Source organism: Choloepus didactylus, chromosome 2, assembly GCF_015220235.1.
Source record: "Choloepus didactylus isolate mChoDid1 chromosome 2, mChoDid1.pri, whole genome shotgun sequence".
In the NCBI taxonomy this organism is placed as follows: domain Eukaryota; kingdom Metazoa; phylum Chordata; class Mammalia; order Pilosa; family Megalonychidae; genus Choloepus; species Choloepus didactylus.
The window spans coordinates 110,113,529-110,133,325 of NC_051308.1; the positions used below are offsets into that span (position 1 = coordinate 110,113,529).

At 35.7% G+C, this 19,797-nt stretch overlaps 1 protein-coding gene across 6 annotated transcripts in view; it reads left to right on the forward strand.

Annotated features, from left to right (window-relative positions):
• The window catches only part of ASH1L (ASH1 like histone lysine methyltransferase), a 337,510-nt gene that overhangs the window by 253,814 nt on the left and 63,899 nt on the right, over positions 1 to 19,797 (forward strand). For all 6 annotated transcript variants that reach the window (XM_037825772.1, XM_037825775.1, XM_037825773.1 and 3 more), the window contains one exon: positions 13,571 to 13,665. In XM_037825772.1, coding sequence (XP_037681700.1) covers positions 13,571 to 13,665 — 95 coding nt within the window. The remainder of the gene's footprint in view (positions 1 to 13,570; positions 13,666 to 19,797) is intronic.

Genomic DNA, 19,797 nt, shown 5'->3' on the forward strand with positions numbered 1-19,797 from the left:
TGTGTCCCTGTGTCTAAGATGAGTTTCTTGTATGCAGCATATTGATGGTTCGTTTTTTTTTTTTTTTTTTTGATCCATTCTGCGAATCTGTATCTTTTAATTGGTGAGTTTAATCCATTTACATTCAATGTTATAACTGTGAAGGCATTTCTTGAACCAGCCATCTTATCCTTTGGTTTGTGTTTGTCGTATATATTTTTCCATCTCTCTATTAATATCCTTTAATGTACCCATACCGATTCTCTTTAGTACTGAACCTTTCTCCATGTCTCTCTCCCGTTTCTTTGTTTCTCTGTCTGTAGGGCTTCTTTTAGTATCTCCAGCAGGGCAGGTCTCTTGTTAGCAAATTCTCTCAGCATTTGTTTGTCTGTGAAAAATTTAAGGAGAGCTTTGCCGGATAAAGTATTCTTGGTTGGAAATTTTTCTCACTCAGAATTTTAAATATGTCATGCCACTGCCTTCTTGCCTCCATGGTGGCTGCTGAGTAGTCACTACTTAGTCTTATGCTATTTCCTTTGTATGTGGTGAATTGCTTTTCTCTTGCTGCTTTCAGAACTTGCTCCTTCTCTTCCGTATTTGACAGTGTGATCAGAATATGTCTCGGAGTGGGTTTATTTGGATTTATTCTATTTGGAGTTCACTGGGCATTTATGATTTGTGTATTTATGGTGTTTAGAAGATTTGGGAAGTTTTCCCCAACAATTTCTTTGAATACTCTTCCTAGACCTTTACCCTTTTCTTCTCCTTCTGGAGTACCAATGAGTCTTATATTTAGACGTTTTATATTATCTATCATACCCTTGAGGTCCATTTCAATGTTTTCGATTTTTTTCCCCATTGTTTCTTTTGTGCTTTCATTTTCCTTTCTGTCATCTTCCAGGTCACTGATTAGTTCAACTTCCTCTAGTCTTGTACTATGAGTATCCAGAATCTTTTTAATTTGGTCAACAGTTTCTTTAATTTCCATAAGATCATCTATTTTTTTGTTTAGTCTTGCAGTGTCTTCTTTATGCTCTTCTAGGGTCTTCTTGATGTCCTTTATATTCTGTTCCATGCTCTTCTTGATGTCCTTTAAATCTGGTGCCATGGTCTCGTCGTTCATCTTTAGTTCTTTGATTAGTTGCTCTAGGTACTGTATCTCTTCTGATCTTTTGATTTGGGTGCTTGGGCTTGGGTTATCCATATCGTCTGGTTTTGTCATATGCTTTAAAATTTTCTGTTGTTTTTGGCCTCTTGGCATTTGCTTAACTTGATAGGGTTCTTTTAGAATTTGTAGACCAATTGAAATCTTTATCTCTAATTTGTGAGATCTACAGCTTTGTGGAATACACTTTCTCTGACTAACCAGCAGGTGGCGTCCACAAGCCACCTGTTCCCCTCAAGCCAGTTCTCCCCTGCTTTTCCTCTGTGGTGAGTGGGGGAGTAAGTCTTGTGGTGTCCAGTTGGTGTACCAAGCTTGCGTGTGTAGTTGGTGTTGCCCGCCCTGTATAATGGGCATGTGTCTGGGCAGTTAGGGAGGAGGGCAGCTCTAACAATCAAATCTCCCTGGTGTTCCTGGAGTTTTAAATCTGCTGCAATAGTCTAATCCTTCAGTTCAGTCCTACCACAGTTTGTCTCTGCCACTGACCCACAAGTCCTTGGTATTGGCGTGTAGCCCCTGAGACTTGCGAGTGGGTCCCTCTTCCAGGCCTTGCACCCCATGGTCCTCTGTTGAGGGATGACTGTACTATGTCACAGGTGAGTACCGTCCCCCCAGGGCGGTTCTGAGCTGCCAGTCTGTGTAGGGAGGCTCCCAGTCTGCTGAAATGATGTCTGAATGGGGCTTGTTAATTCATGCTGCTCCACCTTCCCAACTCTGGGACAACCAGCTGAGGGTACAGGAAGGCTAATGTCCATGCCCAGTTTTGTGGTGTATGCATGTTATTGGAAGCACTTCCATCACACTCAGTTGTCTGGGGCAGCTCTGGGCTGTGGGGCCGGCAACGGGCAGGAGTGTTTCCTGTCCCCCGGGATGATGGCTGTGAGCGGACGCCCACCTTTTCTTGGGAAGTTGTGGTGTTCAGTGAATATTCTCAGCCACTGGATTATTGCCTTTTGTCTCAGAGCTCTCTTAGTTCTGCTCTTGTCTTGACCTGCCCAAATTGCAAGTCTTTGAGGCTTTCTGTATTGGGCTTCTTAGAGTAATTGTTTCAGAAAAAGAAAAAAAGATTTAAAAAAAAAAGAAAAAAGAAAAGAAAAGGGCCTCCTGGCAGATCTAATGGGTGATTGAAGTGCTAAGAGACAAAGCAATTAGGGCTATTAAGGAAAGATCCAGGGGGCAGAGAGATCAGTTTTTCTTCGGGATTTGCAAATGAGCCTCAGGACCTGAGCTCTGCCCTTCCCCTTTCTATGTTCACCAGAACTCCAAAAAACCTCCGCTTTTATTTTTTAGTTTTTCTTGCTGTTTTTTGCTGTGCCTATCTCCTCTTTGATGGGCTGGCTGCTCTCAGATTCTCTGGTGTCTGGTCTTAGTCTATCTATGGTTGGAGTTTGGATCAGTAGAATGAGATTCCGATAAGGGCTGCCACTGCAGTTCTCCCTTCTCCTTCCTAGCGCTGACGGCCCCTCCTCCCACGGGACTGAGCCTGGCAGGGAGGGGCACGGGTCCCCTGGCCGCAAAAACTTACAGATTTCGCTGATCTCAGCAGTTCCGTGTTTTCATGAGTGTTGTATGAAGTATGCCCAAAGTCAGATTGCTCTGCAGTGTCCAGTCCACGCAGTTCCTGGCTTTCTACCTACTTTCCTGGAGGAGTAACTAAAACATACACCTCACCAATCCGCCATCATCTATATATGGATTTATTCTATTTGGAAATCATTGGGCTTCTTTGGTTTGCATATTGATGTCTTTTATAAGGGTTGGGAAATTTTCCCGAACTATGTCCTCATATACTCTTTCTAGCCCAGTCCTCCCCAGAACCAGGGGTAAGCACCAAGACTTCTGTGCATGGCCAGAACAAGTCTGCTGGTTCCTGAGGTCCCTCGTGGGAGCTTCCGGCTACGGGGCTGAGAAGGGTTATCTCCCCAGCTGGTTGCTGAGATGGGAGTACAGAGTTCTTCCCTCTCTCTCTCCCACTCCGGCCTACACATAGCTACCAGCCCAGGCAGTGGTCACGATTGAATAAACTCACCCATTCTTTCAGCTGTAATTTCTCCACCTTTTCATCGAGGTCCCCACTATATATTGCAGAGGTTTTTCTTTGGCTGCACATACCCTGTAACTGCTGTCCCAGTTGTTTTATCTGAGTCACACTCCTCAACAATTTTAAGTTATGAGGTTAATATGTTCCTGATTGGAGAGTTAAGGAAAGATGGCGTTAAAAAAAAGTCATGCTTTTATATCCTCTCCCTCTAAATTTCACATCCCCAGGGTGACAAAAATTCCCATATTGTAGATGAAAGAGCATTTAAGGGGATTTATGCTCCTGTTACTGTAAATTGTCTTTAGAAATATTTAAACCCTGATATGATCTTTGTTTTTCCTTTAACATGATTCTAGACCATTTCTCCCTGTGGTTAGTTAGTTATGCTCCAAACATGTAAATTTATGTTAATACAAATAAAATAAATTAGTAAAATAAATCTGTTATAGAAAGTAGTGTTACTTTGGTAGAGTGTTTTCAGAGAAATTTTAATACCTTCAGTAAGGTACTCTATAAAAATAGCATTTTCAGAAGTTTAGCTTCCAGTGGAAAACACAATAGATTGGAGTGGAGGGGGGGGCTAGATTTAGGTGATTCTTAAAAGATTTTGAGGGCAGTGCATTAAGTTATGGTTAAGAGCTCAGGCTCTGGAGTCAGACCTACTCTCAAATCCCAGCTCCATCATTACTAGTATATAAACTTGAGCAAGTTACTGATCTTTGGTCCTCAGTGAGCAATAATAAATAGAATAATAATAAATGGAATAATACATGTAAAGTATTTAACAAGGTACCTGACATACACACACACACACACACACACACACACACACACAAATATAGTAAGCATTCAGTAAATTTTTTAAATGTCTAGCTCCATTGCTCACTAATTTGTAATCTTGGTCAAATTATTTAACTACTCCAAGAGTATTGTTTCCTCTCTTATGCAGTAAAACGACCTCCCCAGTATTGTCATTCCTTCCTACAGAATATTTAAAGCCCACCATGATCTAGTGTAACCTATTCTTCTGATGTTATCTCTAGCTACACCCCTTAAATATTCTTTCCTTTAACCCATAACACATTACTGATCATTTCCCCCAGTTCCTCCATTCTACACTTTTCTCTGATGCTTGTCTTCTCCCTGGTATAAACTGCCTTCCCACTTCCTTTTTGCTTGCCAAAATCCCATTTATCCTTTTCAGATCTTATTCAAGATCTTATTCAAGATCTGAAATTCTCCCTCCTGAAATAAAAGTTTCCTCATTTCTCTCCTGGTGGGAATTAAGTTCACTTTCCGTTTGTTTTTGTGGAGTTTCTTCTCAGTTTTATCACATTCTAATATATATTGTATGTATTTGCATACTTTTTTGTTCTTCTACCAGACTGTAAGCTTCTACTGGCAAGGAACACACTTTGTTCATCTTGTATGCCTTGTAGAACCTAGCAGAGTCTTTTGTATGATTATGCAGGAGAAAAAAATCAACTGCCTGCATTCCTTAAATATAATATATATGACTTAAAATCTCCTTAGAAATATTTTAAATGCTGAGAGCAGCATCAGCCCTCTCACTTAACTAACAAATACAAGGAAATTATTATTTTGGTTCATCATTTTCATATTCACCCAATAAAGAACATTCCAAAAAGGAGTGAATACCAAATTTTGTCTTGAAAAGTTTGTAATATACATCTATGTACCTGTAAGACATCTCAAATGATATTTCTATGATCACCTTTGATTTTGTCCTACCTTTCCTGTGGTATTAGGTGCTAAAGAAATTTTTATTTATTTCAACGTGAATCTAAATAAATATATTATTATTACCAAAATAGAGTAATTTGTTGTAAAAGATCATTTAATGTTTTCCCAAAATACATCGTGTTACCTGTTTTAGTGAGTTGTCCACGATAACTTACAGAAGATTGCAAAATAGTGCAAAGACACTATTATGTCTTTCACCCAGATTCATCAATTATTGACATTCTGCCGCATTTCTCTCTCCCTCTCTCCCTCCCTACCTTCTCCCCCGTACACACACAGAGAGACCTTTTTTCTCAGTTGTTAAAGTTATAGACATTTTGACCCTTTACCCTTAAATACATTTCAGCATGTATTTCCTAAGATCAAGGAAATTCTCTTATATAAACCCAGTACAAATATTAATTTAAGATAGTAACATCACTACAATACTATTATCTAGTATATAGTTCATGTTCAAACATACTAATTGCCTCAATAATGTCTTTTGTAGCAGTCTATTTTTAGGATCCAGTCCCTTATCATGCATTGCATTTTGTTGTCATGTCTATTTTTATCACCTTTATTTTGAAACAGCTCTTCAGCCTTTCTTTGTCTTTCATGATATTGATATATTTTTTTAAGAGTACAGAGCTGTTGTCTTATAGAAGGTTCTTAAATTTGAGTTTGATGTTTGTCATGAATAGATTCAGGTTGTGCATTTTTGGCAGGAAGTTTGGTTGTGCATTTTTGGCACAGAAGTTATGTTGTTTTCTTCTCAGTGAGTCACATCAGAAAGTACCTTATTTCACTGTGTCGTTGATGTTAACCTTGATCACTTGGTCACTCTGATGTCCATTAGGTTTCTCCAATGTAATAAGTAATCTGTGAAGAGATAGTTTGAAACTATAGAAGTATCCTGTTACTTAACAAATTGCCACCCAATAGTTTTAGCATCCATTAATGGTTTTTGCCTGAATAGTAGTTACTGTGATAGTTTCAAAATGGTGATTTTTAGCTCTATCATTTTCTACATCTATAAATTGACATTCTAGTATAAGGAAAAGCTTTCTCTTCACTCTTATTTACGTATTATCAGTATGAAATCACGGATTCTTATGTTATTAAATAGGTTATAATCCAATACGCTGTATTTTCATTTTTATTCTTAAATTGTCCCAAATTTGGCCTGTGGCAGCCCCTTCAAGTTTGTTCCCATCTTTTTTTTTTTTATTAACAGTTTTGTTCACATTCCATACAGTCCATCCAAAGTATACAATAAGTAGTTCTTGGTATAATCACATAATTATGCAATCCCCACCACAATCAATTTGAAAACGTTCTCATGCTCTGGAGAAAAAAAAAATTCCCATACCTCTTGCACGCCCCTATTATTGAAGCTTAGCTTTGAAATATTGCTTTTGTTATAGCTGATGAAACAATATTGCAATGTTAGTGTTAACTGTAATCCTTAGTTTGCATTAATTGTATTTTTACCACATACCATTCCTATTTAATAATAATGTTAATAATATTATTAATAATTTTAATACATTTTTTAATAGTAATGTACATTTTTTCTAGTTCAAGTAAGAACTTTCTTTTATTTGTACAGTTAACCACAGCTATCATTCACAACAGGTTTCACTGTGTTGTACAGTGACATGATTTATCCTCTAGCTTTCCTTCTGGTGACATACATTCCCCTAGACTTCCCCGTTCAACCATACTCACACTCAGCATTGTTAATTACACTTTGAGTATTGTGCTACCTCACCTCTGTCCATTTACAAACATTTACAAACAACCTTATTAAACATTCTGTACTCCTTAAGTATCATCTGCCCCCTTCTCTACCTTCTTTCTATCTCCTGGTAACCTATACTTTAGATTTTAACTCCCAGAGTTTTCTCATTATGATTAGTTCATATTAGTGAGACCATACAGTATTTGTCCTTTTTGTGTCTGGCTTATTTCGCTTAACCTTGTTGTATGTTGCATGCATCAGGACTTCATGCCTTCTTACAGCTGCATAATATTCCATCATATGTATATGCCACAGTTTGTTTATCCATAATTTTTAAGCACCTTCTGGTACACTTTCAAAAAATAAAATTAAATCATCATTAATAGATGGTATTTTTGTTGGAAAGATGTGATATAATAAATATACTAAAATGGTAGCTATAGAATCTAGATGGTGAGTTTACAGATGGTTGTTGATATGCTATTAGTGGATTTGCCTTAAAACATTTCTGCAAATAAGTGCGAAACAAAACATGGGGGTAGGTAACGGCAGGGAGAGGATATGAAATGAGTCCAGGAAATGTTGAAAATTAGTGTGTAACCCAAGTAACTTTTGATTTCTATACTTTGTCTCTATACCCTCAAACTAAAGGTGAAAAGAACTGCAAACAAATCTTGAACTCTACTTAGTAGGTTTGATTTTCCCAGTGTCATAGGTGAGGCCATTCTGAAAGTACTTGGTATATTTAGTACAGTTGAGCAAATGCCTAAATACATTGACACTGTTGGGAGCCAGGGTTCTGTTTATGGAGGAAGGATGATAATATAAATAGGGGTAAGATAAAGAATAACTAAATACCATTGTGTTAGAATTATCAGTATAAGTATAAATTTATACACTTCTAATTTCTAAATTTCATATACTGTTATTTATTTTATTGATTGAATCATAGGAAATTCCCATTTCTGCCCAGATCTTTTAGCTGAAAGGGCCTAGAAGCAGTGATAGCCCACTGGCAGTGAGCATATAAATGCATACTAAGGTATCCAAATTTTGGCTTCTAACTACCATTTCCCACTACAAGGAACCAGAGCTGCTTGAAGAAATAGCTGATTCAGGATTCGGTCAGAGAAAGCACAAGATAAGCCTGAAACATCCTGTGCATAACAATTCTATTGCAAGTTAGTATAGAAATTATGTTTGATTGAAATGGGAAATAACCAAATTATTGTGTACTCTGATTCTCTGATATACACCATGCTAAATTTTTTTCCCTCCTGAATACAAGTATAAGGAATTATGAGAACAATATTTTTTATTTCTTAAAGATCATTGATGAGTTCAAATAAATTTTTTCTCTTCCTTACAACATATAATCCATTACCTTTTAGTACATTGTTTTCATATCTGGGTAAGTGATCATTAACATGGGTAGCAAAATTTGGAGATGAAGTTTTCCTTTTGATCTCTTAGCTCTCCAATTTTTGTATTTAGGAATTTCCAATAGATTTCCCATGTTTGATCTTCTTCCGTTTTCTGTTTGATGAAAAATCGCCTCAACTTGACTTTGTTTTGTGATTTAATGTTTTCAGTAGTTTTGCTTGCAGCTAATGTGAAAAGATTGTAGAATCAGAAATTTAGTGTCTATTAACTGAAAATATCCACAGGCTGCTAGGAAGGGGCTTATATTTGCTTTTTTATTCCCACTGCATTGTGGAAACTGTGTTTGTCACCAAAATCACTGTTAAAATTTAAGTACATGTTCTAATCTATAGGATTGTTTCCATGTTGTGCACCCATTTACTATGAACAGTGTATAGCTAATCCATTAGTATTTGTAACTTACTGTAACGGAGTCATTTCTGTAATCAACAAACACACACGAAAATAAGCTTAATAAAGCTTTTCTTTGTTAAAGGAAGACCAAGAGACAAAGGAAAGGGAAAGAAATGTAATTGCAGAAAAAGTTTGTACAAGAATCCAGGCTTTAAAAGAAGGAGTATTTTTCATATAAAAATATGATAGGTATTTCAAGTAAAACAAAAAAAAAAAAAAAACAGTTTTCTCACATGATTATCTTATTCACAATGGTTATCCCATCTCTTCAGAAATCAGCATTGCAAAAATTAGAGATGAAATTGTTAAAGACTCAGCAGCTTATCCAAAATGGCTATGGTGCAAAGTGTCCATTTTACTTTTCACAGTCCCTCTTTGAGTTCAAGTCTCACATATATTTGTTTAGTGACTTCCCTGATTCAGTATCATTAATTTGATGTTTTGTTTGTTTGACCAGTCTTATTTATGTAGGTTTAATGAGATATTGATTAATACACAAAGGTCTCCTTGTGGTATATTTACTAAATCTGAGGCTTAAGAATCAACTTCTGCTAAGAAGCCTTTATAAAAGTTGAAATTTACTTTTATGTGTTAAGAGTGTTTTATTGCCTTTATCAGCTCACCTACCAAGGTCAGGAGTCAAAAGCCTTCCAATTTACATTTATCACGTTTCACATGGAGTACCGATAATTTTAAGAGTTTCCTTGTTCTCTAAAATCCTGATTTGTCAGTGTTCCTGATCTGCCTGGAAGTGACATTATTTATTCTCTGTGAATTCTGTGATTCCATAAATCATAGAGTAGGTAGCTGGCCAGCTTCCTGGGAGGGCTTAATAGGCATCCTTTTCCACTTATAAAAATTAGGTATGGTCATGGTCTTGTCATACCTAATCAAATGAGATTCCTCATGGTTACCTATTTGATTTATCCAATTATATCTTACTGAGCCTACCTCATTAGCCATATGGTCATGAAAAGTAAAAGAACTTAAAGCATATTACATAATATGAAGCATTGTTCTAAATAATTTTATAAATAAGGCCTACTAATGTATTTCTTTTTCTTATTTCTTACAGAATCTTTATTAAGTTTTTATGATTATCTGTATACTTATCTGTATTAAGAACTTGCAATAAGATATTTTTTATAAACTTAAAGGGTCAATTGGAACAAGATACCATTTGAAGGGTATTTCATTCAAGTTTGTAGCCTGTAGAAGGTTAGAGAAAGATTAAGAAGAAACAATGACTTTATCATGCAGTCATCAAAAACGGAACTTTTACCACATTTAAATCAGGTCATTCAGTCCTAGGTAATTCTTATTTTTGCTAGTGTTGGGTTAAGCGGGTTATTTTCACAAAGTTATTTGTTACTGGACTAAAAATCCATAAAATTCTAACTCTGTACCTTTTTATACTCCAACAGGGGTCTGTTTGAGGTGATGTTGAAGCTAATACAGGGAAATGTGTACCTTTAAGTCTGTTCCCAGTAGTATCGTTAGTCAAGAATATCTGAGGCTTTTTTTTTATGTTTCTTCTAGAAGAGCTCAATTTCTGCTTGTAGCCCAGCCTTTTGGGCAGTAGTACAAAAAAATCAGAAACCATTTGTAGATATGAGTAAATAGTTCTTGTTAACTTATTATAATTACCAATAACATCATAATGGAAAGAAGTGGAATCCTTTATATAATAATTTTATAACAATTTAACCAGTAATTATTCTGAGAATAAAACTATATTAGGGTGAGTGAGGGCATTGACAAATGTCTAAGCTCTTCTGCTATATCCCATAAAATGTATGTTATGATCACCAATTGGCTAGGATATTCAAACTTAGAAATGAATTATTTCTCAATAAGAAAGAAACCATTTTTTTGAGCTATTGTGCCAAGCCAGTATAAGAACATTAGTTTGCTCCTCCAGTCTGAAAAGTACACAAAAGCTGAAACGTATTCGTATTATTAAGATTGTATTTGCAGGTATTAACCTAGGGAACTTGAGCTTTTTTTTTTTTTGATATGTAAGTTCTCGTACTGTGGTTTTCATAAACAGGATAATGCTTACAATAGTGATAAGTCCATTAAAATCTGGAGTATGCTAAAAATCCCTTCTTTTATAAAGTGTGGGAACAAGCCCTTAATGAGATTGCTCTGGAAAACTCCAAAGATAGTTTAAGTATAGAAGATATCTTAATAATTATATTATTTTGAGTTTTGGAAAGGCAGTGTCAAAAATTATCAGAAGTGACGAGATTTGAACTAAAGTGATAAATGTGCAAAGTCAAAAATGGTTATAGACAATATTTAAGATAAACATAGCCAGAATTAACAATGATTATTAGGAACCCTAGCTATTTCAGGGTTTTTTCCTTGAATATTTGTATGCTTTTTTTCCCTTTGATGGTGGAGCTATCTGTTTGAATTAGATATTCCTGTAGTGTATCCAAACGATAAGTTGTTAAAAACCAGTTAATCCCCCGGAGTTTATCCCAAAGGAGAAAGCCAGCCACAAATACTGAATGGGTTATATTTATAAACAGAACATTGTAAAAAGCTAATTACCTCTTTTGGTAAGAAAAGTAAAATTTTTTTTAATTTACACACCCACACCTAGAACTAAGAGTCTCATTTTTACAACTGCAGCCACAGGTTGAAAGTAAACACAGATCATAAAAATTTACTTTCTGACTTATTGTCGTTTATAGCAGCTCCATACCTGATATGTCTGTTCTCCATTCCAACATGCATAAAGATTTTTCTCTGGAGTCATTTGCGATAACAGAGTCACAAGAAGGAATGAGAACCAAAGAAGATGTTAGAAGTTGTCAGACTCTTCAAGACTAAAAGACAAACACAAAAAACAAGCAGATTCTCTTAGATCTGCCACTCTTCAGAGATCCACAGCCTAGACTATTTAAAAAAGAGAGAAAGAGATTCCCAGCTGCCCATGTCCCATAACCAGAATCACAATCAGACTTGGCCAGAAACCTGGAAAACAACAATTTGTCACATGATTATCATGTCCATAAAGGCATCATATATCTTAGACATCAGCATTGCAAAATCAAGGATAAATTTGGTTTTGTTAGGAAGTCACTTAAAGGTTTCATTTATTTTGGGTACTAGAACTGTACTAGTGACCCTGGATTTGTGTGTGTGTGTTCACTTCAGGGTGCAAAGTATTTTTCCCCGAACTACATTCTATTAGGTGCTTGCTTGCCCTGATGGCAGCAGGGTAAAGTGTCAGTTTTGCTTCCATGCCTGTTTTCCCTAAATAAAACCTTTTATTTCCTCTGTGTTATTAGTTTGGATAAAATCTTGAAACTAGCAGGTTGTAGGCTACGTTTTCTTCCTTACAGAGTACTTGATTCTGGACATAGTTGTTTACTTGATCTAACTGGCTTTAATTAATTAATTTAGTTAGTTGAAAAAAACTGCCTTTCTGTTTAGAATCATTATTATTTTGGGTAAAATTTTTTTAAGATGAGAAAAGTGATCTTTAGACATAAATAGATTCATCTAGTAGCTTTCTGATGAAAGAAAATCCTTTTAATAACTTGAAAATTAGGATCTCAAAGCTTTATTGAGTGATTCATGAATCGGGTAGCATCTATCCAGAAGCAGAAAGGAACTCAAAGAGTGGTAGAAAGGACAGGATTATACAACCAACAAGGAAGCTAGCAGTATAAATGACTTCATTGGTTGCCTCAAGATATTATCCATATTTGGCTAATGCCAAGCCAGAGAGCCCTGGACACACAAACTAAATTGGAGCTGGCAGACTGTGATTGGTTGGCCTCCCTCAGGTTTTACGTTCTGGGAAGGTGCTTATAAGAAACAGCAATTAAGTTTCTGTGTGCTGACAAGGGGCTTGGCAGGTCTTGGGCCTACAGTGTGTTATTTAAGATTTCCTTCCCTTCTTTGTAACTATTACCAAAACCGTTACCACTGCTTTAAAAACTTTACATGACCTAGATTCTCTGTTTGGGCTACTTCAGCCATATGGTCTCCTTCCATTTCCTTTCATTTTTCAGTCTCATTTCATTTTGATCTTAAAACACCTATTTCTCTGCCTGGTGTTCCTTAATTTCCCACATCCTTTCATGACTGACATCTCAGTAATGTTTACATCTTAGCTTAATATCTCTTCCTCAGAGAGGTATTCCCTAATGGCATTCCCTAATCACTCAGTGTAAAATAGTGATCCAGTCATTCTCTACTCATCACATTTTAGTTTTTGGCCTAGCATTTATTATTTTCTGTTTATTTGGAGTAGAGCTGCTTTTTAAAAGATAGTACTTTATAATTTGAGTTAGAGGAAAGAAATATAACAGCCTTGTTTTATTAATTGGAACTTGTAAGCCATCATAAAATTAGAATAGACTAAAGGAGGCTCTCCTTAAGCCCCCTTTTTCTCCCTTCTTTTTCTTTGTCATTTCCTTTTTTTCTCTATTTTTCCCTCCCTTTTATATATCTATCAAATCCTTAGAGGTTGATCTCATACAAAACATTAGGAAACAGACCAGTAAGGTGAGTGGAAAAGGTAAACCTAAGGGACATTGTTGAATAAAAAGAATGTAGTTGATAAGACTTGAGCAAAAAGCGTAGTCTTAATTCTTCTTATCAGCTACTAAATTTAAGGCAAGTCACTTAAACTCATAGAGCATCTGTTTCCAAATCTATAAAATATTGCAAATATTTTCTCTTACATGCTTTACAGGATTGATAGAAGTGATAATATGTGGAAGTACTTTGTAAACTATAAATCATTAACAAAATATAAATTAATTACTATGATCAGATATGAAATGTGGGTTCCTTCAGCAAAATTGATGGAGAAAACTAAGGGACCTCTTAATGGGCAATACCAGAAATTTAGATTTTAAAAATGTTTGAAAGTACTTAGTACTTCCCCCTCACACACACACAAATTTCATCTCCTCCCAAAATATGCATATAAGAATTAAGCCACTGTTAAATACTCATGAAGGAGTATTGTTGTCTGTATTTCACCACAAGAGAAAATTGCATTGCCTCTTACTGTTTACCATTCTTTTCCTGATCTCAGCCCAAAGAGCCGATTGATCCAATTAAAGAAAGAGAAGCTGGAGTATACTCCAGGAGAGCATGAATATGGATTATTTCCAGCCCCAATTCATGTTGGTGAGTACTCAATATGCATAATGCTGAGAAGAAATGGTATTTCTTGTGTTTGGGTGGAAATTCTTTGTAATCTTATTATTTCTTCCTCTCTGGTGAGGTCAAGCTCTTTCTTTATCATTTAATTTATACTCTAAAGATCCTGTATACTACTTGCCACACGAGGAGTCAAAATGTCATGCATCTTGTTCATTGGGTTTTCAATTAAAAAACAGTAGGAATGTTGATAGTTTTTTATTCCCTAAGTGTGTCATCTAAGAAAACCCAAGTATTTAGTTAGTTCAGTTTCCATTGTTTTCCATGTTCAAAAGAAGTGAGATGAAATAATTGTTGTATATGGATATGTAATACTCAAAGGAAGAGGACCCACTGCTTTTCTGTTCATCTCTCTGCTTGGAAATTTAGTAAGATATATCTTTTCATTTTTGGAGAAAATGTTAAGGCTTTTACATTTGGGTAGTAGTACCTCCTAGGACCCTAACTATTGAGTTTATGAGATGAGTGAAAGGAACATAGAAGTCATAAAATTAGAATAGACTAAAGGAGGCTTTCACACCCTTATCCAGTCCTTCTTCAAGTTGTGTTATTTCCCTCCAAATTGTATTACTATTCATTCCTATCACTTAGGTCTATGCCACCATTATCTCTTGCTTGTATCTCTTCAGTTATTTCCCTCCAAATTATATTACTATTCATTCCTATTACTTAGGTCTATGCCACCATTATCTCTTGCTTGTTTCTCTGCAGTAGCCATCTAACAAATCTGTCCTCTTCCATTCTTGCTCCTCTCCAATCCATTTTCCACATATCAAAAAAAGAGAAATAATTTTCTAACTTAAACTTGATCATGCTTAAAACCTTTTAAGGCTTACCTACCATCAGAGTAAAATCCAAATACTTTACCCATGGCTCATAAAAGTCATCGGCCTACCCCATCTCTCCCCATCGTCTATTCTCATTTACCTTCTTTACTGTTTTTGCACGCTCATCTTCTTGTAGTTCCCAGAACATACCAAGCACTTTCTCATCAGAGTATCATAGTGTTTATCCTTCCCATTGACTGAAAGCTCTTCTTGAAGCTCTTCACATGGTGGTTTCTTCTCTTCCTTTAAGGATGAGCTTAATGTCAGTATCAGCTTAAATATGGTTTTCTTTAAAAAGGTTTTCCTGACTGTCCCCTAAAATAGGGTGCCTCCTTTTATTCTCTAACACTGTACCCTGTTTATTTCTATTGTCTATAATTGTTTTATTTGTTTACTCATTTGTTGTCTGTCTCCCACGTTAGATTGTGAGCTGCAGGGGGATAGATGCATTGTCTTTGTTATTTGCCTTTGATTTCCCAGTGTTTGGTACACGAGGTATTTAACAAATATTTGTTGTACAAATGAATAAAAAGTAGGAGAAATTGGGATAAATTATTAAATGTAGATGACATTTAAATTGCTTTAAAGTGGTTGATAGAATGCATAACTTGCAACCAAGGAACAACTTAACTTGTGTAGTAGATGCTGGTCCCATGCTTTGCAGAGTTCTCTTTTCTTGACTCCCTTGACTGTGGAGCTCTTCTCTACATTATGTGATTATCTGATTCCCTTTTTTACCCCCAGAGAGCCCAAAACCAGCAGTATATTTGAAGTAGCAGGCATAAACAACTTCTGCAATAAAGATTAACCTGTTTTAATTACTCTATATTGGGTGGCTAGAGAATGGTTTAACTACAGAATATTGAGTTACAAGGTTTAATTCTCAGCTAGATAACTTCATTGGTGTTTGCATAATGAATGTGAGAGTAAGTTCCATATTCTCTGGGTTTGGTGCCAAAGTTCTTTTAAAAGAGCCTTTTGTTTTTACTTAGTAAGGTCATAGCAGTAAAAGCAGATACCCAGCAGACTTAGCTATTTCCTAGAACCTGCTAAAGATAAATAGGCTTTGAAAATAAGAACTAATTTAAGAGTCCCATTTAATAGAAAATATGAGCAATTTGGTCTTACCAGTTTTGTCCTGGATGGAAAATTGACTGACCTAAATCTTCGGGTGAAGCCCTAATGAAGGGAGTGAATGGGTTCAGTTAATTCCACAGAGGATAGGAAGAATAATGGATAAGCCAGTATTTTGTCATATCTCTGCCATGAATAATGGTTTAGAGGACTAGAATGGAAATTCCTTACTTTAATAAGGATTTTGTCTCCAGGGCCCCACTTTAATCTCTCACTAAGAAGACTTCGCATTCGTTGGGCTGCATAGTGAGTAAATAATGGCAAAACCTATCCAAGTACAAGATCTGTTTCCCTATGGTCCAACATGACTTAAAACCAGGCTATTGCAGGATAGAATTTTTTTTTCTGAGACCATACTATTTTGTTATTCAATTAATAGTTTAATATTAGGATAAAAAGGAAGACCGATGAGTTGTTTGGAACAAATCACTTTTAGTATCATATAAAGAAAAAGCATGACTTTTAGAGTAAGCCAGACCTAGACTCATGTCCCTCTCTGCCATGTTGGTTTTGTGAATAAAATAGTTACATGAATAAATCAGTGGTGCACCTTACCATTGATGGAGTCAGTTGCAATAAATGGAAAGTAATATTTTTTAAATGTTAAAGGAATGAAATCAAGTTCCTTCATCTCATTAGAGAAATACTTTTCAAATAAAATTTTACTTCTTATGATAAAATATTATCAAATGTATATTATACCCTTACACTTATAATCAGTTGATACTTGGCAAAGTTACCAGGGACAATGAGGGAAGAATAATATTTTCACAAATGGTGTTAGGACAAGTGGATATACACATAGAGAGAAGAATAAACTTGAACCTCTACCTCATATCATATTCAAAAATCAACTCAAAATGAATCATTTACCTATATGTAAGAGCTAAAACTACAAAATCCTGAGAAGAAAAGATAGGAGTAAATCTAAATGACTTTAGATTAGGCAGTAATTTCTCAGACATGACATGAAACACATTAGTGACAAAAGAAAGCATACATAAATTAAAATTTAAAACTTTCGTGCTTCAAAGGTTACCACCAGGAAAGTGAAACAATAATCCACAGAAGGGGTGAATATTTGCAAGGAATTAATATAGTGAAAGAATTAATATATAGAAAGAATTCTTGGGGTGACAATGGGATTGGGAAAGCCATAAGGACCACACTCCACTTTGTCTAGTTTATGGATGGATGAGTAGAAAAATAGGGGAAGGAAACAAACAGACAAAGGTACCCAGTGTTCTTTTTTACTTCAATTGCTCTTTTTCACTCTAATTATTATTCTTGTTATTTTTGTGTGTGTGCTAATGAAGGTGTCAGGGATTGATTTAGGTGATGAATGTACAACTATGTAATGGTACTGTAAACAATCGAAAGTACGATTTGTTTTGTATGACTGCGTGGTATGTGAATATATCTCAATAAAATGAAGATAAAAAAAAAAGAATAAAGTTAATCCTCTCTGGAAGAGGATAATGTTATTCAGAACCTCTACAATTTTTTTTTAAATAAGAAAAAGATGTCCATTGTTCAATCAAAAATTATCAGGCATCTCAAGAAAACTAATCCAAGGGGAGAAAACAAACAAAAACACCAGACAATAATGACAGACCCATTGTTGATCAAGGTATTCGTGTTATCAGTCATGGACTTTAGCATAACTGTGATTAATATGTTCATAAAAATAGTTAACAAGATGTTGAATTTCACCATTGAGGTAGAAACTGTAAAAAAAAATCAAATGGAATATCTAGAATGGAAAATCATAATATCTGAAATTAAGAACTCATTAATAGTATCATTTCAATAATCTTTCATCAATTGTTACAACTGTAACTACTGTTAAAAAAATAGTATAATTACAAAAATGTGCTATCACCAATTCAAAAAATGCTCCACATCAATGCAAGGTGGTGGTGGTGGTGGGGTGTATAAGGAATTCTGTATTTTATGCATGATTGTTCTGCAAACCCACAATTTCTCCAATTAAAAAAAATTATAAAAAAGAAAAAAAAAAAAAGAAAGAAAGAAAGAATTCTTACAACAATCAAATTTAAAAATAGACAAAGGAATTAAATAGACATTTCTCCAAAGAAGGTGTACAGATGGCCAATAAGCTCATGAAAAGATGCTTAACATAATTGGTCAGAGGGTTAATGCAAATCAAAACCACAGTGAGATACAACTTCACATCTACTAGGATGACTAGAATCAAAATGTGAGCAATTGAAAGTATTGGCAATGATGTGTAGAAATTGGAACCCTCATACATTGCTGGTGGGAATATAAAATAGTGCAGCCACTTTGGAAAACAGTTTGGCAGTTTGTCAAAAATTTAGACATGGAGTTACCATTTGACCCAGCAATGCTACTCCTAGGTTTATGTGCAAGAGAATTGAAAACCTTTGTCCACACAAAAACTTATGCATGAAGGTTCATAGCAACATATTCATAATAGCCAAAAAAAGTGGAATCAGCTCAAATGTTCATTACCTGTTGAATGGATAAGCAAAATATGGTATATACATACAGTGGAATATTATTTGGCCATTAAAAGAACTAAGTTCTGAGATATGCTACAACATGGATGAACCTTGAAAACATTATATTACATTAAAGGAAACATTCACAAAAGGCCACATACTACAGATTCAATTACATGAAGTGTCCAGAATAGGCAAATGCATAGAAACAGATAGTAGATTAGTGGTCGTCAGTGACTGGGGAGAGAAGAGAATGTGGACTGAGTGCTGATGGTTTCAAGGTTTCTTTTGTTAGTAATGAAAATGTTCTGAAATTAGATGGTGATGTTGGTTCTACAACTGAGTTGTACTTTTTAAAAGGATAAATTTATGGTATATGTATTTTATCTTAATGTGTATTAATTATATTTATGTTGCTTTAAGCAAGCATATATCAAAATTATACTGCTTACTTGATGTAGAAGCAGCCTTTTAATGCTTTGATCCTTAAATTCACGGGTAATTTTATATTTTAATTTATGTACTTTCTTATGGTATAATAGCATAAGTTGTTCAATAAAAGTATGTAACATTAGTGTATAACATTAGAATAAAATTCTGTAGGATAAGTGGAATGGGGATCATGTTCAAGGATAAAATGAAATTATTTAAATTTCCAAATGTCAAAATGTTAAGAAGAGAGTATTCCTTTTTAATGGATGCTGATACATATTAAATCTTTGTGGAATTCAGATTCATTAAATATATTTTTAAATGATATAACCAGATACATCATTTGCAACTATTTAAGTTTACACTTGGAAAGAAACTAGAGAGAAGCCAGAGGACACCTGGTTTCAGGGTGTAACTGGCAATAGAGGGACCCCTACACTATGTGGTGGTGATGTGGGTAAGAATGCAGAGAGATGGTGTCTCAAGGGATGGGGTGAGTTTGTTCAGCCAGAACTGCCTCCCAGGGCCAGCCACAGCAAGAGGGCCTCTCGGCAATGATGTGAACTGTGGCTTTCCAATCCCATGCACCCAGCTTGGCAGTTAGCTGGGAAGGTGATCCACCACAGCCATAAATCTGGTAGCGCCCATGAGGGAACCTGGGAGGCAGCATTTACTCTCTGCCCATGAAAGTCCAGGGGTGCACCAGCAAGAAGCAGGGGTAGGAAAGGGTATCCTATGGATACATCAGGAGCCTCCCCCACTCCCCAGAAGCTCATGGATGCATGGCAGGCAGAGAGTGGGGCACATTTGATCTGGAGGGTGCCATTGAGTACTAACCCCACATTGGACCCCAGGAGCAGGGATTGACAGCACATGGAGAACCTGGTACACTGATTGGTTCCCCACCCAGTTTGGATTCTGCCCAGCACATAGGAGAAGTCAGGGAAGACTGACTTGAGAGTTACAAGTGGCTCAGGAGCACCACCTACTGGTAGGATAGGGAAAATTTTGCTCTCCAGCAAGATGTAGTGCTGTCAAATTATATATAAATGCTCAAATAATCCTGCATTTCCCAAAATAACCTTTTCAAGACAAACAAATGCCCCAAAGGCAACAGAAAATCATAAAGCACTTGAAGAATCTAGAACACATGGAAAAGCCAAAAGATCAAACTAAAAAGCCAGAAGGGTCACCAAATTTGGAGCAATTAATTAAAGAAG